The 25,592-nt window shown below is 44.4% G+C and overlaps 1 protein-coding gene across 1 annotated transcript in view; it reads left to right on the forward strand.

Moving 5' to 3' along the window:
* Window positions 1–12,509, forward strand: part of CPZ (carboxypeptidase Z) — a 274,165-nt gene extending 261,656 nt beyond the window's left edge. Inside the window, exon 11 of the mRNA XM_069203449.1 lies at window positions 11,507–12,509. Coding sequence (XP_069059550.1) covers window positions 11,507–11,871 — 365 coding nt within the window. The 3' untranslated portion in view covers window positions 11,872–12,509. The remainder of the gene's footprint in view (window positions 1–11,506) is intronic.
* Window positions 12,510–25,592: the final 13,083 nt, after the last annotated feature.

Below are 25,592 nucleotides of genomic sequence, written 5' to 3' on the forward strand. Positions count from 1 at the left end.
GGACTTTACTTCATGTAGACCAAAGATGAGCTGATCTGACACACAGCCTTCTTCAGTTTTCATTTGTATTGTATGTTTCACAACTGACTCACACCATAAAACATACTTTTTAACGATTGTTTAGTGTGTGTACCAGCCTAGTAGACTCTTTAGGATCCACTGGCTTAGTATTGAGTGGCAATGGAAACTGCTGTGATTTCAAGAGAGAGAGGGACAGCTGGAAGTAGGGTCCTCCATCATACTGTGTTAGAGGAAATTCTACCTCCATACTTAGCACTTCCTCAGAAACTGGAGAATTATCCATTCCATGTGATCAATTCTATTAGCCACAACATCACATACTGGACATATATCATTACACATCAATAACCATACTGCAGTACATCGACCAGAATTAAAACTGTAATAAAAGTATGGGTCACTATTTCAGTACAACAGGGGACACTGCATAGTTGTCTGACCTCTCACTTTGTGAAAACACAGGTTAATTTCTACTGAAAAAAATCCTCTGACCAGAACACGGCCAACTGTAGAATGTTGCATGTAGAATTGTTCTGCTACCGTTACATCCTTGATACTCAAATAACTCTAATGGGATGGTGGCCAAAGATGCGAAGGTTGTATGTGGTTATATCACATTTTGAAGGCTCTTTTCAAACCTGCTATCATTTCTTCCAGTTAAATGTCGAGATAAACCAAACCACCTCTCTTGGTTATAACAAAGTAAAGCTTTGCTGTAAACCACTGTAAGGACACTTTGTGCAGCTTTTCTTTTGAGTCTCTTGGTCTATTATTGAAATTGTGCTGAGCTAGTGAAGTGATTTTAGAATCCCATCAAGTTTAAGTCAATTTGTATTGATGACAAGATTGCTTTGGGGAGAACTATCATGCTACTAAAACTCCTTCATTTTTTTGAGTGAGTCCTATGCACATCCCAGCTTGTATTTGTAAGAACCAATCATTTCTGAAATGATAGGGCTCACAATCACATTAATGACCTAAAAGCTGCCTTATGATAATGACGGATTGGACAAATGGCATATCCCGCTGCTGCTCAACATGAGGCTGCCATGCACAGTTTCAGTTTCACTTGTGATATTTCTGATGAGGAAGATGAAATACTTGGAAACTTGATAAGCCCTATTAAATTTCTGATCTTTCTAGTGCTGGAGAAATAGCCAAAGACAACGGTCTCTTTTTTATGCAGAGATAAGGTTTTTGAGGTTAGGGCTTGTTAGAGCCCTCCTCGCTTCGGTAGTCGACTTTGGCGGCCATTTTGGGGCCATACTTAGGGTCAGCAGTCTAGTTGTCGGCTGACATCGTGTAATAGCCCATTTCTGCTTCCTTAAAATGAGGACTCAGACGAGGCAAGCCCGTCTGCGCCCGTCCGCGACCGGTCGGGGCCCGGGGCAAGACCCCATGCCAAATCAGAGGCTATTCCAGTGTAATGCCTTTTCCGAAAAACGAACTTCTCTCTTTGAATTATGGTACTCAAAGTCAAAACTTTATTAGGTTAGAGCCATCGGGGAATAAAGTCTCCGTCTGCGCTGCTTGAAACTGGAGCTACAATAGCTCCTTAGGGGAAAGCACCTCCCATCCTACTAGCCGTTACAAAGTATCGGTTATGGATACGAATTTCAGGATAAATAAAGGGACTAATTGGGGGCTTATTAATACTAGATCTTTAGTTAAACATGCCCTTGAAATTCGAGAACTAATGGAAGCGTCCAATCTTGACGGTCTTTTTATTACGGAGACCTGGGCTAGAGAGGAATCCACTCCTGATTTTATAATTGCTACCCCACCCGGATTCTCCTCTGTACGACAGGACAGGGGAGAGAAGAGAGGTGGTGGCCTTGCTATTATTTTTAAAAATCATTTTAGCTGCATACTGGAGACGCTCAATATCAGGCAGTCAGTGTGTGACAAGGCTTTTTTTTAAATCCGTCACCGACACACTATCGTACTTGAAGGTCTGTTACTTTATAGACCTCCTGGCCCGACGAAAGGCTTTATGTCAGCTTGGCCCACTATGCTTGAACCTCTGATTTTGTCTCAGAAAGCAATTATCCTAGGGGATTTTAATTAGCATCTTGAAGACCAATCAGATCCTATAATAGCAGACTTTCTCAGCTCCATGTTATGTCTGGAATGGCAAGTGGGTCCATTGGTTCCTTCCCACACGGCTGGCCGTACTCTTGACGGTATTTTTCACATACCAAGGCAAATTATCTGCTTAGATAATAGGTCTGTATTGGAGCAATCACCACTTAGTGTCCTTTAATTTGGTCAGCCAAGACCCAGCTCCTAAAATTTGTAACAAGGGACAATTAAAGAGACCGTGGCACAAGATTAATTCGCGCAATTTGCCCTGGCCGCTTAAAGCTGGCTGGGAGCAGGTGAAAGTAGAGAACTGATTAGAGAGTTTTGATCTAGGGATGAGAACGGCCATGGACCTGTTAGCTCCACCAGGTCGGGCAAACCCGAAGGCCCATCGGCATCCCTCTGCGTCTGGGTTCTCCGATGATTTGAAAAATCTTCAAAGACAATATAGCAGGCAAGAGCGGAAATGGCTATTGAATAAATCAAAGCTAGAAAAGGATAAACTCATAGCCACCCTGGAAAATTACAAAATGGCTATTAGGGTGGCTACAAACTAATTACTTTTCCAAGACCATTAGAGAAGCCATGAAAGCTCCTAAATAACTTTTTAAGACTATACGTGCCTTGATCTCTAATACGGGATCTCCTGTCTTGGAGAACTCAGCCATGTTTTGTCAAAAGGTCGCTGACCATTTCGAAGGTAAGGTTCTTAACCTTAAGGCAGCGTTTAGGACCTCTCACTCGGACTTGGAAAAAATCAATGTGGAGCCTAGTGTGATTTTGGATGAGAGTAAGCATTTACATGGCTTTCAGCCCCTTGCATTTAAAAAACTTTTGGATCTATTAATGCTGACCAAATCTGGCTCTCCTAATGATTCCTGCCCACCACGTGTTCTAAAGGTAGCACCTAATCTCATTGCTTCCGCTTTAGAACCTGTGTTTGCCGACATTTTGGAAGATGGCTGTTTCCCGGGAAGCTGGAAAGAATCTATTGTCATCCCTCTTACTAAAAAACCCGGCAAAGAGGCGTCTGATTTGTCTAATCTCCGTCCGATTTCGCTTCTACCAACATTTGGAAACATTTTTGAAAAACATCTTAATAGTGAGCTAGCGGATTTTTTACAAGTTAACAGAAAGCTAGACCCTTCCCAAAATGGCTTTCGCAGCGGGCATAGCACAGAATCTGATCTACTATCCACATCAGATCTGATCCGCAGAAGAGTTGACAAAGGAGAAAGCACCATTCTGGTCTTACTTGACCTATCCGCTGCCTTTGATACCATTTCACACCACATCCTGTTACATCGTCTGCATCAGGCTGGTGTCAGGAGCAAAGCTCTAAAATTACTCAGTTCTTTTCTGACCAACAGAACCAGCACGGTGTCATGTGGCGAGCAGCGATCCTCTCCTTTCCAACTGCCCTGCAGAGTACCTCAGGTTTCCTCCCTTAGTCCCACCCTTTTTAATTTGTATGTGGCACCTTTGACCAATTTGGTACGATCTTTTGGCATTCACATTGTTTCTTATGCTGACGATACTCAGCTTATCGTCCCTATAGCCCACAATTGGGAAGAGTCTAGGGAGAATTTTCGGCTGTGTATGGGAGCTATTAACAACTGGATTAAATTTAACTGGGACAAGACCGAAATTCTTTGTTTCGGTCACAATAATATCCCCTGGGATGCCAGTTGGTGGCCGGAACAATGTGGGGGTTGTCCCCTACCGAGACCCTCGGTTAAAAATTTGGGCATCATTTTTGACTGTGCTCTCTCCTTTGAATCACAAATTAATAACCCGATCAAAAGCTGTTTTTGGCTTTGAAAACGCTTAGGAAAATCCTCCATCTTTTGGAGGAAGATCTTAGAATTCCAGTTGTTTTGGCCCTAGTCATGTCAAGACTTGATTATTGCAATGCATTGCTGCTAAAAGCGAATAAAGCCACAATATGCAAACTCCAAATGATTCAGAATACTGCAGCTCGCCTTATTTAGAATCTTCCCCGCGACTCCTCAGCCAGTAGTTGCCTAAATCGGCTACACTGGCTCCCGGTTGAGAGGAGAATTCAATTTAAATCCTTGTGCCTAATACATAAAGCTCTCCAGGACGAGGGCTGTGAATATTTAAAGTCGGCATTTCAATTTTAGCAGCCCCCTAGATCCCTTAGATCTTCATCTAAATACTTGATTGCTGTCCCTCGCTGTCATAGGGCCAGATGGGGGGACCGAGCCTTCACAGTGGAAGGGGCCAGACTATGGAATGCCCTCCCTGGTTTGCTGTGACAATTAGAGTCATATGCCATGTTCAGGAAAAAATTGAAGACCTGGCTTTTTGCTAAATAGAGGGGGCTTCTTCTTCTGGTTGGGAGTTTTGGGAATTCAGTATTCTAGCTCAGATTAGCAGTTCGATGCATCTGCTGGAATGCGCTCTAGAAATACCCAATACATACATACATACATACATACATACATACATACATATAGAAAAGGTATGAAGGTAAGCTTGTAAAATAAAGGGAAATTCAATAATGTGGCCTTTCAGAAATGCTGATTCAGGAACAAACCTGGCACAGGGAGTACAAAGGGATCTTCGGAGCAGAGGTAGGCTTTGAATCTCCACTTAAAACTTGTAATGTGACCAGAAAAGATTTTCTGCTGTATGTCACGAACTTGCCAGATGAGAAGGGAACACTTTCCCAGAACAGCCTAGAAACAAAAGGAATGCTATGAATAGGGTCAGGATCATAAGAAGAAGTGATATTTCCAAAACCATGTTCAGTGTTCACACCAGAATTTAGTGGAAGCCCATCAAGGGATTTAGAAATAAAAGTATAATTTCCTCACAATACAGTTGTTTTGAGTAGTCCTGCCTTTAAAATAACTCACTGAAAATATAAGCAGAGGCCCTTGGTACCCCTGACACTACTGATAGCATGATGTCTTCCACACATGGTGTAGGAGACCCTGAATGTGGTGGGTTTGAGCAGACACTGTACAGTATTTATCTTAGATTCCTGACAGGAGCATGGCTGCTAACCAGAAACCATGAGCACTGGGAAGGATGCTAGTTAGATGGCAGGACTATTAATAGGTTTTGCGTTTGGGCTTATGAATATGATGCACTGTCAAACAAACATTGCAATGAGTTCTGTTAAGAAAATAATTGGCTACAGCAAATTGTGAAAGCAGAACTGAGTCTGTATTGGTTAATAAATATAGGGACATATTTAAGAGCGCCTAGCATCACTTTTAGTGACGCTCTGGCAGCGCTATGCACTGCACTGTATTTACAAGTTGGCGATAAGTCACTTTTTGTAGTTTAACGCCAACTTTTAAATACGGCCCATTCACACGCAGCACTTTGTGTGGAAGGAGTGTGCAATGGGTGTTACTGTGGGCATGCCACAGCAACACCCATTGCATTTTGATGCTCCCCAGATTTATGAGTTTTCATAAATCTGAGGTAGCGCCAAGACCCAACGCCAACCGAGGGGTGGTATTAAAGTGGCACAAATGCCTTCACTTCTCCTTCTTTTTCGCTCTTTCTATGTGTGCTACATTTTGCAGCACACATAAAAAGAGCAAATCGCCATTGACAATTGTTTTTGTGGAGGAAGGTGTCCCTTCCTGCAGATAAACAATCTCCCCTTCAATGCAGCCATCCTTGCACAATGGTGCGAAGGTGGATGCACTGGTGCGCAGCAGCAAATTTTGCGCCCGAGCAGGGGGAAACACAGGGGTGTGTCGTATTATTGTTTTTTTGTATTTTTAGGAGAGCGGTGATTTCTGCGTGCTTCCAGGGGTCTGGGTAGGTGGGGAGTCATAAGAGGAGTTGATTATGTCGCGGAGTATGGGGGCGATGGTTGGGCTGGCTTTGTTGTAGATGCGATGAGGGCAGGGGTCGGAGGGGGTTCCGGAGTGGATGGAATTAATGTTTTTTTTGGTTTCTTCGTGTGTTAGGGGCCCAGGTGGTAAGTGTGGTGGGGGGGTCATGAGTGTGGGGTTGAGTTGGGTGAGTGAGAGTTGGTGTGGTGTGTGTGTGTGGTATGAAGCTGTTGTGGATGTCCATGATTTTGTGGTGGAAGTGGTTGGAGAGGGCGTCACATAGGGGCTGTGTGTGTGTGGGGTCTATGTTGCTGGCTTTGGGTTTGGCTAGCTCCTTAATGATGGTGAAGAGTTCTTTGCTGTTTTGGGAGTTGTTGTCAAGGCGAGTCTTGTAGTGATTACTCTTGGTGGTGCGTATGAGTTGGTGATGGGTGAGAGTGGAAGTTTTAGGGTGGAGAAGTTGGTTGTAGAGGGCTCTTGTCGCCATATTTTCTCAGCATGGCGGCATTTGCGCTTGGAGTCTTGGAGTTGGGGGGTGAACCATGGGGCGTTCTTGATGTTGCGGGTGGCGATGTGTTTTTTGAGGGGGGCTAGTGTGTCTGCGCAGGTAGTGATCCATTTAGAGAGGTTGTGTGCTCCTGTGTTGGGGTCGTTGGTGTGGGGGGGAAGGTTGTGAGCCAGTTGGGAGTTCAGGCGTTCTGTGGGGATCTTGTCCCACATGCGGTAGGGCATGGTGTGCTGATGGTTGTGTGTGGGGGGGTTTGATGAAGGAGAAGTGGACGCATTGGTGGTCAGTCCAGTGGAGTTCGGTGGTGCGGGCGTAGGTTATGTGTTGGCTAGAGGTGAAAATTGCATTGAGCGTGTGTCCTGCTGAGTGGGTGGGTGCAGTGACCAGTTGTTTGAGTCCAAGGTTGGTGAGGTTGTCTATGAGGGAGGTGGAGTTGTGGTCTTGAAGGTTCTTCAAGTGAAAGTTGATATCACAAAGGAGGATGTAGTCTGTGGAGGTGAGGGTGTGCGAGCTGATGGTGTCGGCGATGGTGTCGCAGAAAGCGGGGCGTGGTCCTGGTTGTCTGTAGATTAGTGTACCTCTGAGAGTGGAGTTGTTTTTAATGTGGATTAGGAAGTGCATGTCTTTTGTGCTGTCGATAGTGTCTTGGGAGTTGGTGGTGATTTTAATGGTGTCTTTGTGTAGGATGGTGATGCCACCACCTGGCTTCTTAAGGCGGTCTTTGCGTTGGAGTTTGTATCCCTTGGGGGTGGCGATGGCTATGTCGGGTTCTGAGGAGGGGTTGGTCCAGGTTTCCGTGAGGAAGACGATGTCAGGTGAGTGTGATGTGATGAGATCCCAGAGTTCTATGGCATGTTTGTGAAGGGAGTGGGTATTGAGGAGCAGGCAGTTGAGGTGGTTGTGGTGGGTGGTGTTGGTGTGGTGCATGAGGGTTTTGTTGCGGGGTGTGTTCTGGTTGTGGGGTGGTGTGCAGCGGGGCTGGTTGGTGGGGGCAGAGCAGGTGAGTATTGCGTTGGGGTGTTGTGTTTGTTGTGGGGGGGGTCACTGTGGTTGGAGTGCGGTGTGAGGGATGTGGAACAGGAGAAATGACAGATGTAGCAGTTGAAGGGGCCATGAGTGTGTGTGGGGCTGGAAAGGGTGCAGGTGGGGTGAGGGCCTGAGTTGAGAGAGTGGAGGGTGAGGGGGGAGTAGAGTTGTCTGAGGGGGCCAGGGTGTCTGGCGCTGGGCGCGGTCTTGGCACGGACGGGCGCAGACGGGCTTGCCTTTAGCGGCGCGTCCGCGCTGCGGCCGGCATAAGAGGGGAGGTGGGAGGGAGTGGCAGCTGGGAGGATGGGGTGGATTAACCAATGAGAGGGCAGGGTGGCGGGGAGCGGGGCTCAAAGCGGGAAACAGGAAAAGGAACGGAGCGGAGAGTCGAGGTGGAGGGAGGGGGTGGGGCCGCGGGGAGGCAGCGGCGAGGGAGAGCCGGGGAAAGAAAGATTGGAGCTGAAAAAGCAGGTAAAATCTGGCAGCCGGGTTTAGCGGCGGAGAGGAGGGAAGCGACCTTCCCCACCAAGGTAACCTAGAAACTAGTCAACGCCCGCCTATCCCACTTTCTCGAGGAAAACAACACTCTTGACCCCTCACGATCCGGGTTCCGCAGGAACCACCCTCATCGCATGTACTAACGACATCATGACCAGAGTCAACAAAGGCAAGACTGTCGCACTCATCCTCCTAGACCTCTCCGCAGCCTTTGACACTGTCTGTCACCACACACTCTGCAGACACCTCCACAACACAGGAATTCACCACAAAGCCTCAGACTGGCTCACCTCCTTCCTCACCAACGAGACCCAAAGAGTCTGCCTTCCACATTTCCACTCGACCGCTACCAAAATCATCTGCGGAGTCCCCCAAGGTTCCTCCCTCAGCCCCACACTCTTCAACATTTACATGATCCCCCTAGCCAACATCCTCCGACCACACGGAATCACTATGCTCTCCTACACAGACGACACCCAACTCATCCTCTCCCTCTCCTGCAACCCAACCACTGCCAAAACCAACCTACACGCTGCTCTCCTCGACACCGCCAACTGGATGACAACTAACCACCTCAAGCTTAACTCTAACAAAACCAAAATCATCATCTTTGTCCCCAACAAAACCATATGGGACGACTCCTGGTGGCCCACCGCCCTAGGCCCGCACCCACCCCGCAAACGACGTACTCAACCTCGGCATCATCCTGGACCCCTCCCTCTCCATGAGAAAGCAAATCAGTGTACTAACCTCCTCCTGCTTCCACACACTCCGCATACTGAAAAAATCCTTCAAATGGATTCCCCCAGAGACCAGGAAGACAGTCACCCATGCACTCATCAGCAGCAGACTAGACTACTGTAACGCCCTCTACGCCGGCACCACACTCAAACTCAAATGCAAACTCCAGAGAATCCAGAACACAGCCGCATGCCTCGTCCTTGGCCTCCCCCGCCACAAACAAATCTCACTGCACCTCAAATTCCTTCACTGGCTCCCCATAGACAAGAGAATAACTTTCAAGATCCTCATCCACGCACACAAATCCCTCCACAACACCGGCCCAACCTACCTCAACAAAAGAGTGAACTTCCACACTCCCACCCGCAACCTCCGATCAGCCGACCTCGCACTAGCTACAGTCCCCTGCATCCAACGAACCACCACAGGAGGCAGGGCCTTCTCTTACCTCGCCCCCATAACCTGGAACTTCCTCCCCACCAACCTCCGCAAAACCAAAGAGCTCCTGCTCTTCAGAAAAAACTTCAAGACATGGGTGTTCGAACAGTAACCCCCCATCACCGCCCCCCCCTCACAAGCGCCTTGAGACCCTCACAGGTGAGTAACGCGCTCTATAATTTATTTTGATTGATTGATTGTAAATATGGCACATTCCCGTGTTTTGTAAATGACTGTGCGCGACGCTGCCGCATTTGGCGCAGCAACGCACACAGTCATTATCACTTAAATCTGCCCTATAGTGATGGAGCTTTGGGGTATTCGTTAGATAGCTGTCTTGTCTCTTTTAGGTAATTCTCTGATAAAATGAATCGATAAGGTGCTATAGTGGCTATAGGTGTGTGAACAAGAATTTGCAATACGATGTAAGTTTTACTTATAATTTTAAGGCAAAATTAAAAATGTAGGCCCTGATTTATACTTTTTTGCACCGCATTCGTGTCATTTTTTGATGCACATGGCTTCAAGCATTCTCCAATTTGTTAATATTTTCATCTTTATACAAAGCAGATTCAGTACAAATAAATATGAGACCTCGGGCACATTTATAAGTAATGGTAAAATCGCGCAACAGCTTGTAGATGTTGGAACAATAATCTGGGGTACCTGCATTGATTAAAATAGAGGACCTGAATAATTAAGGTATATTTGGCTGTCAATGTGTGTTTTTGGACAAAAATATCTTTCCTGGGGTCGGACTGACCTATAGAGCGATCAAGCAGTGTCCAAAGTGCTGGTCTGAAAGGTCAGATGTGTGGGCCATTTGTTGGCTGTTTGTGGTCCTATTTAATGATCTGCGTAACTGGTTTTTACTGTTGATTTCTCTTTTATTGAAACAAACAGTGCCTGCAGCAAGCTCAAATCTATACAGTTTTCAATACCTTGCAAAATACTTATAAAGCTTGGAGCAAATTTATCAATATTTCCCACAGTACATTTATATCTGGTGCAAGGGTTCCTTTGTTGCAGGCAAGATTTTTTGTGCAGGAAAGAATACCTTTCTGCACAAACTGAAGTGTTTTGCTTTTAGGCATGACTATCTTGAGACCCTCCATGAAAGATTTAATGACCAGAATCCTGAAGAGAGAGATGTGTTGTCTATTCTGAAGGTATGAGGCTTTGGTGGCTAGGTGTAGTTAAATGGAGGTGGAGGCTAGACCACAAACCTGCAAGTGCAGTAAGTAGTAGACAATGTCTGGCACTATGGCTTTAAAGGGATCAATATCTTTTGAGTGACAGTAGTACAAGAATCTCTTGGCTTCACCGCCTCCACCAGAGGTCTGAGACTGCCTGTCAAACCAGCACCACAATATTCACTTTCACTGCACCTTTATTAAAGGAGCACCTAGTGCTTAGTATCCAAAAAAATATAAAAATCTTTTTTAACATCTATATCTGTTCTGAATGAAAAGGGCATATCAAATGCTTTGCAAAGAAATAAAATATTAATTAACTCAAGGATACTATATTGAGTGAAAAGGTTCCTTTCCTCAACAATTTAACTCTGCAGTGTAAGTCGAGGCATATACTTCCCCTTTCTTGACCAAAACTGTGTCGGCTATATATTCCTAGAAGAGGCAGCTGATCAAATATTTAAAAGCAAATGCTAAATGCAGGCTCGCTAAAATATTAATTCAAACGTGTATAAAGGTAACACACTCACAAGCTGTGAAACATAGCTACGACAGGGGTGCCCAACCAGGGAATAAAATGTCCTTATGACAAAAGCAAAGAGTAGTGAGATTTTCCCCAATAGATCTCTGCCAGATTTTACAAGGGAACATTGTATTATGAAAAAGTTGCAAATGTGGTAATTTTGCAGTCTTGATTTGAGTGCAAACTGTGTCGAAAAAAAGAACTCCCGCAAGGTTTGTGTTGAGAACATAAATATGGTGTAGAAAAAACTATTGTTTTCACTACAGCATATGTACTTGTGCCTCACTGTATTTGTACATTGATTTTCCTGATTTTGGAGTTGTAAAAAAGAGGACTATGGCGATATAACGCTAGAAGCATAATTACATCTTCATGTTTATTAAAATGTTGAGTTCTCAATACTCCAGAACTCCATTTATGTGCTGCACACTGTCCAAGTAGGAGTTCTTTCCCTCCTCTTGATTCCCCTCTGGAATACGCTCACCTCTTAGGTCCTGCATATTCTGAAACAATCTGACACATAACCAATACAAACTAAATATGGTCTGCAATTTTGACAGACGTATTTCCCACTACAGTTCTGAAAGGTATTATTAATTCAATAGTATTTTGCACTTGTAAGGATTAAAGACAATTTTCGATCTTCTCATTTTAGGTGCTGACGGGGACTACTGGAGGATATTGGTACCCGGGACGCACATCGTCAGCGCTCATGCCACAGGGTACACAAAGGTGATGAAGAAGATCACTCTACCAGCAAAAATGACTAAGGCTGGTCGGGTTGACTTTACCCTAAGGCGTACTAAAATCCAAAGGCCAAAATTTGATAATCTTCCACTGGAGGACATTTATGATCGATTCGACCCGTTAGACCACTTTGACCCACATAAGCAGCATGGATCAAGTGGAGCAACCGAGGAAGGAGGTGAACCGTCAGCAGACAGAGGAAAGCCTTGGTGGTGGACATACTTTAGTACTCAAGGTCAAAACAGGCCTGTTTGGCTTCTCAAAAACCATTAGGTGTTGTTACAGTTTTATTTTCAGATACAGTAGTGTGACATTCCAAACCTTCATACTCTTTTATAAAGAAAAAGGACTATACGTATGATAATTTTGTAACAACCCCCATAAGAAATATTTTAGAAGTAAATGTCATTCTTTAACTGAACATAGTAATGATATTCTAGGAAGTGTGCTTTCCTTCTTTTGTTTACTGGGATTTAGGCCAAAATAACCCATCACCACATATTCTAAACCATTACAAAACTAATCATTACACTGTATCTTTTTTAGTAAATCAATGTACACATGCAACCTTACGCTTACAAACCCAGGGATTAGCGTACTTCTAAAAATTAGAAGAAGGTATACCATGATGGTTTGTATCAGTTCAGTTTTAGCCACTGATTATGATAGATAGATAGATAGATAGATAGATAGATAGATAGATAGATAGATAGATAGATAGATAGATAGATAGATAGATAGATAGATAGATAGTCGTTCACAGCGCGTATCCTGCAATCCAGTCTGATTTATTAAATGCATTTTTTATGTTCTCAAGAACATTTCTCCTGGTGTCTAATGCAAGCACATTGTTGACGAGTACATTGATAGTAAAACAATAAAACAAAGTGTAAACTTGTTGATGGACTGTACATATATCTATGTGTAACAATGATGTTCTTCCAAGACTTTCTGGGAATAATCCATGATGTTGGTGTGAAATGAGGTCTATCTATAAATAGCTATTTTGTGTTTTTAGTTATATTTTGCCTCTATTATACTGGGTGCTGACAGGAGATAAGGAACTAGCGGACTTCGTAAGACCTCGGCTGCGTCAGAGGAGGCCATGGCTACTGCTGCCCTTGCAAAGGACCAGTTGAAGAATTCAGACATTGACCACATCGCCATCCACAGGAAGATCTTAAGGATTTTGGTGGCCTGAGGCCAAAAGTATTTTGGGTGCCTTGTTCGGGACACCTTAGAATTTATGATCTAATTTAATTTCGTTCATACAGTGTCTGGCCAGGTCACTGACAGTGTAATGGTATACTGATCCGAATTCTAAATGTGTTTGCATCTAACATTCGGGGACAGTGAAGTGTGTTTTCAGTATAGTAATCCAGTAGCAGCTCACTAATATAAATTGAAACATTCTCTGTGATCCCCAAACATTTCTCATGTGTGAGGACCTTTTTTCGAGTCAAAAGAATGTCTTTTATGGCTACTGCACGGTGTTGAAAAACATAAACACAACAGGTCTCTGCAAAATGACTGTAACATTGATGCTGGATGAAGAGATAAGGAATGATGGAGTTTGAGGGTCAAGAGGGTAAGGCAAACGTGTGGGGTGATCAGAGACAGAATCAATGTGGCCTATAATAAACAATGTGGGTGGTGTGGGAGCACACTAGGGTTGGAAGGAGACAGCATCGTTTTTTTGTTTTTATACTGTACTGCAAAACTTCAATAAAATGTGATATAAAATAAACTTGGAAGGGAAATGGTATTTAAAATAGTTTCTGTTCAAGAATCATTAAATGTCATCAGGGCAGGACTGTCTACAGAACTGGGCTGTCTCAAGCAGACAGCTGATAAGAATATTAAGGGGCCCCTTGAAATTCTGGGGCCCTGGGCCAGCGCCCATTCTGCCAATGCTTTCAAACGTCTCTGTCCAGCTGACAGACCAAGATCTCTCTGCCTTCAATATAGCAACTGGTGCAGTGGTCAAACAGAAGACACTGAACAATTGATGAGTACCTTTGATGCACCCAGTGTGCAATTTCTGTTTTGTTTCCATGAAAGAAACGAACAATACAGGAATCTGTTTCTTAAAAAGCAAAAAAAATGAACCACTGAGTATCTTTCCTTGATAATGTGGGGCATTAATAGAATACCCCAGCGATGCCTTTCATGTCCATCCCAGGCCAGAAAAGGATAGCGAGGGACAGTCGACCCTCCCTAAAAAAGGGAGGTCAAGGAGAGGTCAAATTCTGCTGCCCAGGCAAAGTCAGTTTTATCAGACATGGGTGCCATTTAACGCTCTGCCATCGGAAACTTTGCAATTGTCATACCTCTAAATGGTTTAGAGAGCGTAGTACACCTGATACGGCCGTACTGCATAGTATATGATAAAGCAATCAGGGCCAGATTTATGCTGGCCTTGCGCAGTTCGAACACCACATTAGCGTCATAATTTTGACGCTAATGTGGCGTTAAAAGGGTGAAAACACTGCGCCATATTTACAAATTTACAATGCAAGCATTGCGCCACTTTATAACCCCTTGTGCTACATTATGCCTTTGCCAGGAATAATGTATGCAAGAGGGGCATTCTGGCGCTAGGGGGGGGTAAAAATGGCGCAAAGGAATCTATGAGATTTCTTTGCGCCATTTTTATCAGCATTTGTTAATGCCTGCTAAGTGCAGGCGTTAAACAGAGGCTCCCATTGATTACAATGGGCCTCAGGGTGCTTTGAAGGATTTAGCATAATTTTTTACGCTAATCCTGCAAAGCGCCGGACTAGAGTAAAAAAATGATGACGCTAGTCACTCTAACTACCGCCATGGTGCACCGTATTTTAAACACGGTGCACCATGGTGTTGTTAGGGGAGAGCGCTAAGGGGTGAAAGAAAAGTGGCACCATTTTTCATAAATATGCCCCTTAGCATGTTCTTTGTGGGGTTGAACTGGAAGTTAGAGTAATGTCTGTCATAATAATGTTTTGTTGGAGGCAAAGGGGCAGACAACTATTTAGTCTGAAAGTAGAAGGGCCCCTCATTTATTTTCTAAATCTCCCTGCACTGGTGTTTGATGATTTAAAATAGAAAAGACTGAATTGCACAAAGGACGACCCTCTTTGAAAAGCTGGCTGTCTTAACCATGTCCAGTTGTATACACACTGTAAAATTTATGATTTCCATTCCTTCTCTCAAATCTGCTATACTGTGTTACAGTTCAAAACAGTACTGGTCTTCGGACAAACACTGAAAACAAGCTAAAATATGGAGAAACCCTATAGCAATCTAACCTGCAAGATAGAAGGCAAGTGTCCTGAGTTTCAGGAAAATGGTTCAGAAACACAAACCTGTTTCACAGTTTATAGCTTGACCTTAAACAAAGTTAACAAGCATTTGCAAAGCCAAAGGATCTCACCTATGTAAGAGCTATTGGCTTTGCAAATGTGTTTTAGCCATGTTGTATACCAGCGTGGCTGTTGTTCAGCATGGGTAAAAGTTAGTGGCTTAGTGGAAAGTGGCATGGAGTGTCATAGAGTGGAATAGCGAAGAGTGTTGTGATTTGGAGTGGTATAGTGTGGAGAAGCGCAGAGTGACATACACTGGAGCTTAGAGTGATGTAGAGTTCAGTGGCAGAAAGTGCAGTGTTGCAGAGTAGAATGTCAGAGCGTAGTGGTATGAAGTGGAGTAGAGTGACGTAGAGAGCAGTGGTGAAGAGTACAGTGATGCAGAGTAGAGTGCAGTGACAGAGTGCAGTGACATAGAGTGTAGAGTGCACTGGTGTAAAGTGCAGTGGTTAAGAGGAGAGTGGTGTAGAGTGGAGTGGTGCACAATGGAGAAGAGTGGCTGAGAGTGCAGTGGCATAAACTAGATTGTTTCAGAGTAAAGTGGCACAGAGTGGAGTGGTGCAGGGCATAGTGCAGTTGCATAGAGTTGCATAGAGTTGCATAGAGTGTAGTGGCGTAAAGTTGTGTAGAGTGAAGTGGCATGGACTGCAGTGGTGCTGAGTAGATTAGAGTGGTGTCCAGTAGATTGGCATAGAGTGCAGGGGTCTAGAGTTGGGTGTTAAAGGGTAAAGTGCATTGGCATAGAGTGTACTGCATGGAGTGCAGTGGCATAGAGTGCAGTGTTGCAATGTGGCATAAGGTACAGTGGTGTCGACGAGGGTTGTGCAAAGTAGATTGGTGTGGCCTAGATCATAGTGGTATAGAGTGCAGTGGCATAGAGTCTAGTGGTATAGAGTAGAGTGGCGAAGAGTGGAACGGCATAGAGTAGATTGGTACAGGGAAGAGTATAGAGGCACAGCTTGAAGTGGCATAGAGTGCAGTGGCGTAACGTAGAGTGGTGCAGAGTGCAGTGGCGTGGAGAGGTGTACAGTGAAGTGGTGCAGAGTCAAGTGTAGTGGCATAGAGTGGAGTATTCATGGTGTGGTAGTACACTGCCATTACAGACAACACATTTTCAATTGAAATGACAATTACATCTGCATAGACATACAGTTTTACTAATAAAACTATACATTGCTCAGACGAAAATGTGTGGAAATTGCATCACCTAGTGTAATGATCTGTTTTGATCATATTAAAGTTTTTTTTCCAGCACACTTCAGAAAAAACAAAATGTGCTTCATTTTTGTTCCTAATTCTTATATATTCTGAAATACTTATAGAGTTAAAATGTTATCAGTGTGCTATAAAAAACCTCTTTCTGACCCCCAGTACCTAGCAAGATTGCCACATAAATCCTCTCACTTTGATGTCAAAGAAAGAGTGAGAGAGAGAAAAGTAAACAAACAAGGGAAGGTAGGAACTCAAGCTGGACAGCCTAAAACAAATAAATCCAGCAAATGGAAATAAGCAAATATGAGTTGCAAACCACAAAGCCAATGGCAAGCAATGCGCAGATTGCATTCCCAGGTCAGCTTTCCGAATGTCCTCAAGATGTATTTAGCAAACCACACTCACAAATACCAATTTGCTTTGGTTTGTGAATGCCCCAAAAAGTTTAGTGTTAGTTTAGCATTACAAAAGTAACGCTAAACCTTTGAGAGTCTGGGCCCAAATATGATTTAGAATCTGAATCTTTGAAGTTTTATGTTGGGGGATCTCCTTCCTTTAGAAGTGCTTTAACATCTGTTCTCCTTTCCTCTAGGAAGCAGTCTATAACGGTTGTATGATAGAACCACGCATGCCTTAACAATGTGGTCGGAACCACAATGGCCCGTTTCCACACATCCCTTTATCATCACGCAAGCCTTTACAATGAATTTCATTGTAAAAGCATGCCTAGTAAAGGCATATGTGGAAATGACATTCGTGGTTCTGTCATACAATGAGGCCCACCAGCCCTGAAGCCCACAACTACCCCACCCCTAATAGCTAAACTACCCTGACCCCTCCACCCACCCTGAGCCCTAAAAAAATGATCCCAACACCCCCACCCCAGGCCCCAAAAACTAAACTACCCCGCATTCCTCACCCACCCTAAGCCCTAAACAAAAAACGATCCCAACCCCCCAGTCCCCATAAAAACTAATTTACCCCGACCCCCTCACCTGCCCTGAGCCCTAAAAAAACGACCCCAAAATTCCACCTCTGTCCCTAAAAACTAAACTACCCTGACACCCACCACCCACCATAAGCCCTAAATTTATCCCACCGCTAAAAACTACCCATCAACCCGGCCCCAACCCCACTTACCTCACTGCGTCCTCTCCCTATCCTTCCTTCTCTTATCTCCTACCTCCTCCCGCCCTTCCTTAAACCTTCCCCCTCCCCTTTAAAGATAAACTACCCTGCCCCCTCCCTAAGCCCTCAATAAAACAAATACCCAACTCCCCCACTTCCTCTCCCCCTAAAAGAAAAATAGACCATCCCCCCCACCCTAAGCCCAGCCCAGGGACCCAGGCAGCAAAAGCTGCCAGGCCTGTTGTGCACCGGCCTGTTGTGTGTGCACAACAGGCCTGAAACAGCAGCTTTCTTTCACTGCCTACGGCCCTGGCCTGAATTCAGGATAGGACCATAGGCAGCAAAAGCTGCCATTTCAGTCCTTGTTTGAGCATCAGTGTGCACAAACAATGACAACAAAAGAGACAAGGACTTTCCTGGGTCTTCCTGTGGGGGGTCCTCCTCTCCTCGTCATCCGATGGCGATGGGAAGTCCTCCTCTCCAGCTGCTGCCCCCCTCCTCTGCTCCAGTGCACGCTGCAGCCCAGACTGTCTGCGCTTGCACTGTGCAGCCCATACTGGGCTGCAGCGCACACCGGGTAAGCTCCGCTCTGCTGGCAGGGCTAGCGGAGTTTTTTTTATACTTCCGTGTTCCAAGCGAGCATGGAGTTACAAAAACTCAGTTAGCTTCGCCAGCAGAGAGGAGCTCCTTGTACACCTTTAGTCCTCTCCTGATCCACTCTGGCTTTTTCTGTGCCTTAACAACGCCTATGTGTAGTTTGGCATAAGCGTGGTTAAGACACAGAAAAAGTAATGCGTTGTTCCGGCAAGTGTGCTTACTCTTGCATGCTCCCTGTCCACGTCATTCACAATGCCTTGTTAAGGATGTTTCCAGTCTGTAATAGATGGAGGAACTCAATCAGATAGCCCCACTACACAGGCCATGGGATTGACTAGAGATTCACACCTTGATGTCAGCCACAGTTATATGTCAATCAAAAGGTTAACCCAGGGTGTCAGTCCTACTTTCCTGATTCTCTTATCAGCCTCATCTCCTTCCTGAAATGTGCCCAGGCCCCTTCCCAGTGACCATTTTCTGAATCAATGAGCACCCTTTGAAGTGCACAGAAAAGCCTAGCTCTCCCTTCCTTCAGTGTGCCCCAATCAGCTTACTGGAATTTAGCCATACACAAATCTGTCTGTGGGGATTCATCTTCCTCCTCTCCTCATGTTCCTCCAGTCAGCCCTGAGTTTTCCAGAATGGAACCTAGGGTCTTCCATGTGCTAGAGTGCTAGGGGCCCCAGAAAATTATTACTCTCCAGGTCCGGGCTCAACACTAACCAGAGCTCAGGGTGAGTGACACCATCACAAAGCTCACCCTCAGAGGTCAACAGAATCTTTGGACTTGGTGAAGAGTGTAGTAGTCAGAATTATTCAACCACAAGTCAATGACTTTATACCATAAACAATACTTAACACCATAACAAATTAACACTAAATCAAAACTCCAAACTGAATAGAGTTTCAAAGTTTTATTACAATCTCAAAATCAATGTCACATAAATGGTGTGCAAAACTAAATTATAGAAACATGAAAACCATAGGCTGACCGAAACATCTAAAAAGATTCAACCTACTAAACATCAATACTGTTAGACACTCCAAAAGAATATTATAGATGAGCAACAATACAATATAGCAACAGTTATTAATATTTAAAGCAGATGATGGTGACATCAATATATCATGTGTGGGAACGGGCTAACTAATGCGGACAAAAGCAAAATCAAAGAAAGACAAAAATAATTTGGAAAGCATCTAACTAGGGCATTTCACTAAAAATATGCTGGCATAAGTGACTAAGCTAACATGGAAACAAGAAACCACATTTAGTTATACCTTTCCCCATGGGCCAGCATACAGGAAGATTCCACAGGAATGGTCACCTTCTTCCAACCCCAGTTGACAGCAGCACCTTACAATCCATATATGGAAGGCAAATTACTTAATTGAAAACATTATTTATGTGATGTCAAAGTAATTTTAAACATATATTTACTTTACTTCACATGTTAAAGGAATTCATTTCATTCAATTAAAGTGTGTTTAATTCATATTCATTTAATACTTGTTAGACCTGACATGCCTTAGGGTGGTCACCCCTAACTTTTTGCCTGCCTCCCTCCACTTTTTGGACTCTGTTTTGCTGGCTTTTAGACTCTGTGCACTTTACCACTGCTAACCAGTGCTAAAGTGCATATGCTCTCTCCCTTTTAAACATGGTAACCTTGGATCATACCTGATTGGACTATTTAATTTTCTTATAAGTCCCTAGTATTGTGCACTATATGTGCCTAGGGCCTGTAGATTAAATGCTACTAGTGGGCCTGCAGCACTGGTTGTGCCACCCACTGAAGTAGCCCCTTTACCTGGTCCCAGGCCTGCCATTGCAAGGCCTGTATGTGCAGTTTCACTGTCCCCTCGACTTGACATTTAAAAGTACTTGCCAAGCCTAAACCTCCCCTTTCTCCACATGTAAGTCACCTCTAATGTGTGCCCTAGGTAACCCCTAGAGCAGGGTGCTGTGTGGGTAAAAGGCAGGACATGTACCTGTGTAGGTTACATGTCCTGGTAGTGTAAAACTCCTAAATTCGTTTTTGCACTACTGGGGGCCTGCTCCCTTCATAGGCTAACATTGGGGCTGCCCTCATACAGTATTGAAGTGGTAGCTGCTGATCAGAAAGGAGTAGGAAGGTCATATTTAGTATGGCCAGAATGGTAATACCAAGTCCTGCTGACTGGTGAAGTTGGATTTGATATTATTATTCTAGAAATGCCACTTTTAGAAAGTGAGCATTTCTCTGCACTTAAATCTTTCTGTGCCTTACAATCCACGTCTGGCTGGGCTTCGTTGACAGCTCCTTGTGCATTCACTCAGACACACCCCAAACACAGGGTACTCAGCCTCACTTGCATGCATCTGCATTTTGAATGGGTCTTCCTGGGCTGGGAGGGTGGAGGGCCTGCTCTCACACAAAGGGCTGCCACACCTCCTACTGGGACCCTGGCAGACAGGATTGAACTGAAAGGGGACCTGGTGCACTTCTTAGCCACTCTTTGAAGTCTCCCCCACTTCAAAGGCACATTTGGGTATAAAACAGGGCCTCTGCCCTACCTCATCAGACACTTGCTGGAGAAGAAACCTGAACCAGAAACTACATCCTGCCAAGAAGAACTGCCTGGCTGCTCAAAGGACTCACCTGTCTGCTTTCTCCAAAGGACTGCTGCCTTGCTGTTGGCCTGCTGCCTTGCTGAACTCTTGTCTGGCTGTAAAAGTGCTCTCCAAGGGCTTGGATAGAGCTTGCCTCCTGTTCCCTGAAGTCTCAGGACCAAAAAGACTTCTCTTTTTCATTTGGACTCTTCGTGCGCCGCAAATTTTGACGCACAGCTTGTTCCGCAGCGAGAAAAACGCTGCACACCGATGCTGATCAACTCGACGCCTTCGGGGCGACCGGAACTTCGACACACGGCCTCGCAAGGACAACGCCACCCGACTTCCAGAGGAGAAATCGACGCGACGCCTGCTGTGAGAGCGAAACTTCGACGCACAGCCCCGCGGAACGACGCGCAGCTGGAAAACAAGCAGGGGAATCCACGCACAGACCCCGGGACATCTGGTAATCCCCGCGACCCACAGAAAGAGACTGTCCGCGCGCCAGAAAACGATGCACGACTTCCCCGCGTGAAAAATAACTACGCAAGTCCGTGTGTGCTGGGGAGAAATCGAAGCACACACCCTTTTTCCACGTATCTCTTCTTCTGCGGCCCCTTGCGGAGATTTTCCACTCCAAACCAGGTACTTTGTGCTTGAAAGAGACTTTGTTTGCTTTTGAAAGACTTAAGACACTTTGGGCCTGATTACAACTTTGGAGGAGGTGTTAATCCGTCCCAAATGTGACGGATATACCACCAGCCGTATTACGAGTTCTATAGGATATAATGGACTCGTAATACGGCTGGTGGTATATCCGTCACTTTACCGTCACTTTTGGGACGGATTAACACCTCCTCCAAAGTTGTAATCAGGCCCTTTATATCACTTTCCAGTGATATCTCTACAATTTCACATTGCATCTTTATTCGTTTTGACCTACAATTATCCTGATAAATATTATATGTTTTTCTAAACACTGTGTGGTGTATTTTTGTGGTGCTGTATTGTGGTATTGTATGATTTATTGCTCAAATACTTTACACATTGCCTTCTAAGTTAAGCCTGACTGCTTGTACCAAGCTGCCAGAGGGTGGGCACCGGCTAATTTTGGATTGTGTGTGACTTACCCTGACTAGAGTGAGGGTTCTTGCCTGAAAAGAGGGTGATCTGACTGCCAACCAAAAAACCCATTTCTAACAATACTCATAATACATTTTATTTCTACTGATTCTATCTAAAAATAATTCTTCCTTATTAATATTCATAAATAATTCACTCAAAATACATATGCATGTTAAACGTGATGTCAAAATACGAATGGTCAGCAAAAATGTCCCCCACAATTTAAACGTTTACATTTTAATTTCTTAGTTATTTTTTTAGTTAGGCCTTTAAATGCAGGTTAATTTATCACCATTTGCTAACTTCTATGCCATTCATTAATTAATAAATATTTATCTCTCTCACATGCATTGCATCATTCACAGGCACACACGCACTCAGAACATGCAAAAAGCATACATGCGCTGAACAGAGTTACATCCTTTATGTACAGTACCAGTCACAGGCACACATAGGCTCAGCACATGCATATCATATACAAACACTGCACAGCACTGCATTATTCCTGTATAATGCCACTCACAGACACACATACATCTAACATGTTTATACAGTACATACTGCACAGCTCTTCACACCAAACTGAAGTAGGCCAAGGGTGGTTTAAGCACACAGCATCAGAACTTTCCATGAGTGAACTTGTAGGCATCATTCCAGACACTGGTAAAAATGACTTGTTAATGATTACTATACTGTATGCTGCCACTACCACATGTGTGCTGCTTAACTACTGGCAAAGGCAGTAGCCTTTCACCACTATGAGGGTAGGCTTTTGGCCCCTCCCCCCTTGGTCCACAAATAATACAATTCATAAGCCAGGCCTATCTCTTTCTGCTATGTGGTTCCTACTCTGGTAATAGGACTGCTTGTTTAGGACAGCAAAACAGCAGAGTGTAGGAGACTATCTACACCATTTGTACCTGTCGGCCTAACCCCTGACTAGCTCACAGTGCCTCACCTATACCCCCAAACCTACCAGGGTGGAAGGTGATTATGGCAACCTGAACATGACATGCAGACTCTCCAGGGAACCCAGGGAAACAGATCTTGCCCCTTTCGGTTATTACTCATGCATACCAAGGCTAGACAAAAAAAGATGTGAGATAAGTTTTCAATATATATATTGAAACAATAACAATTTTTTATACAAAGGGTGAGCTGCAATAATTAGGCAGATGGAACAAAATACTGTAATCAGCATTACAAGCATGGTAAAGAAGATGAACAGTCCAACCATGATGTATGGAGTTCTAGATGTTCTAGAGGTTTCTACCTAACCATGAGTCTACGTTAAGAGCATAGCGGGTGTACCCTATGCCTGGCCCAATCTAAGGGATTAGCCCCTACCCCATACCTGGAGAGAGTGTCAGGAGTCTGTAGGTGATGTATATGGCAATCCTTGCAGGAGGCTCGTAGATCAGCTCCAGCCGGGCTGTATGTCAAACAGCATGTATCCCAGGATAGTCATGCCCGGAAAGCCCTCTACTCCCACTCCCCCGTGTCAGTGCACGGTTTGTATAATAAATCATACTGTATTGGTTGTACAGTTCTGATGCGATACTATGTCCAGATGTTAGAAGCTGTTTCCTGAATAGGCAAAACTACTAGCGTATTGTGTACATTGTTCTTTTGCCTTGCACAGAAACTACAAATGATATGTCCTCCAAAGACTAAGTAAAAAAGCAGCTTATTCCTCATGTTCCTGGAATATAAGCAGGCTGAAAAAAATATGTGGAAATTATCACTAAAAAGCAGATTTACTAAAACGAATAACACATGAAAAGTGAAGCTAAAATAGGGGTTACCAATGCAGGTCCACGAGGTCCTCATCAAATCCGTGTCCGCCATGGCAACAAAAATCAGCATAAGAGATCCAAACATCAATACAGTTGGGGCACTCAAGGCACGTACAAGAAGTGCACGTATATCACCAGGTAAGGGCCTTCTCTGTCCCAACACCATATCTTCAACATTTTGAGGAGTTCAAGAAGAGATACGGAGGTACTGATATTGAGTGGGAGGTCATTCCATGCTTTAGGAGGAATGTAGGAGAACATCCATCCTCCTGATCTGATACAATGTATGCGTGGGATGTGTGTAAATTGGAGTTCTGTGGAGGGGAGGTATTTGAGTGATTGGTGGAAGGAGATGGTTCAGGTAGGTAGGGCCAACATTTTCTAGTGCCTTGAATGTGTAAATGAGGAGTTTGAAATGAGTGTCTTTGTGTATCAGGAGCCTGTGGAGCGCCATGAGGTGAGGTGTGATTTGAGTCCTATATGGAAGCTTGAGGATGAGTCTGGTTGCCGAGTCCTGGGTGGTTTGTTGTCTTCTGGTGCATTGATTGGTGATCCCAGTGTAGAGGATTTCCCTTAATTCAACTTGTTGGTGATTAGGCCATGAGTGATGATTTTTCTGGCATTGCTTGGTAGCTATTTGATGACTTTTCCTCAGCATGTTGAGGGTATGGAAGCAAGATGTAGTGAAGGAGCTGACTTATGCGGTCCTTCCATTTTGATGTTGATGATGATTCTGAGGTTCCTGGTCTGTAACTTAACATCTTTGATCAGGCTGGCAGTGAACTTTTTTCTTATGTTGGAGGTTTTGTCTGAGAGGGAAAGTATGATTTGTGTTATTAGTGAGGGGAGAGGATGTTGATGTTGTGTGCACACAGAACATTGGTTAAAAGAGATCATGTATGTGTTAAAGAAGGTAGGGCTGAGCAATGAACCTTGATGCACTCTGCAGATGAGTTTGTGGGCTTCTAAGGAGTGAAGTGCCAGGCTGACAGCTTGTGTTACAGCCATTAGGGAGAAGCAGATCTAGTGGCATCTTAAAGGTTAATCTTGTGCAGGTGCCTGATGAGGATGGGGTCTGAGACTGTATCAAATTCTGCAGACATGTCCAGGAGAATGAGGGATGCTATGTCTCCTCTGTCAAGAATCCTGTGGATGTCATCTGTGGCAGTTATGAGTGCTGATTCTGTACTGTCATTGGGCTTGAATCTAGACTGCAATGCATTGGGTAAATGGTGGTTGCTGAGGTGGCCAGTGAGGCATTGGTTGACTAGATTCCCTAAAACCTTGGTTGGTTATGGTAGGAGAGAGATGGGTTTACAGCTGAAGAGCGTGGCTAGGTCAGTTGATAGTTTGTTGACCAGGTGGTGTGACAATGTAATGTTTTCAGGTGTCTGGCAATGTGGCTGATTGATGAAGGCCTTGAGAATGGGTGTTAGTGTTTCGCTGACCGGTAGATGTTTCTGTTGAAGGTGTGGTGGTGGTAAGGGTCAGATAGGGCCTCCAAGTGGATGGTCTTCAAGGTAGCATGGATAGCAGCAGTTTGATATTGGAGATGGTGGGCAACAAGGTCCAGGTCTCTTGTTCAGTTGTAATGGGAAGTTAAGTTGTGATGTGACAGGATTCAGATGAGGGTCTAAGTTGCCATATATGGAGGTAATATTGTTTGCAGAAGAATTCCAAGAGCTAGTTGCAAAGGTCTTGCAAGAGTAAAATGTTGTTGGAGACAGCTGGATGGACAGTCAAATATCTGATGATGGTTAAGATTTCCTAGTTTCTGTTAGTTCAGGCGTCAATGCGGTCTGCCAGAGCTTTGGGCTTGGTGTTGCATATTTGCTGGTGGTAATGTCTTAGTGCTTCTTTGAAGATGTCTTTATCCATGGTGTCATCACTATTTTTCATTTTCTCTCCAGTTAGTGCATATTTGAAGATGTCTTCATCCTGTGGTGTCATGAATTGTACTCCATTTGCTCTCCAGGTGCTTGCAGTGGCATTTCGTCAGCCTTACTTCTTCTCTGTGCCAGCTAGCCAGAGGTCGGGTTGTTGGCATTATGTTACACTTGAAAGAGCCAGGGTTTTGGTGCAAGCAGTGATCCAACTTTAGAGGTTCCTAATGGCTTTTAGCAACTTATTAGTGTGCTTGGGTGGTGCATGGTGAGGGCAAAAGCCAAGTCCTTTTATGTGACACTTTTTGAGCAGCGACAA

The sequence above is a fragment of the Pleurodeles waltl genome, chromosome 1_2 (genome assembly GCF_031143425.1).
Source record: "Pleurodeles waltl isolate 20211129_DDA chromosome 1_2, aPleWal1.hap1.20221129, whole genome shotgun sequence".
Lineage (NCBI taxonomy): Eukaryota > Metazoa > Chordata > Amphibia > Caudata > Salamandridae > Pleurodeles > Pleurodeles waltl.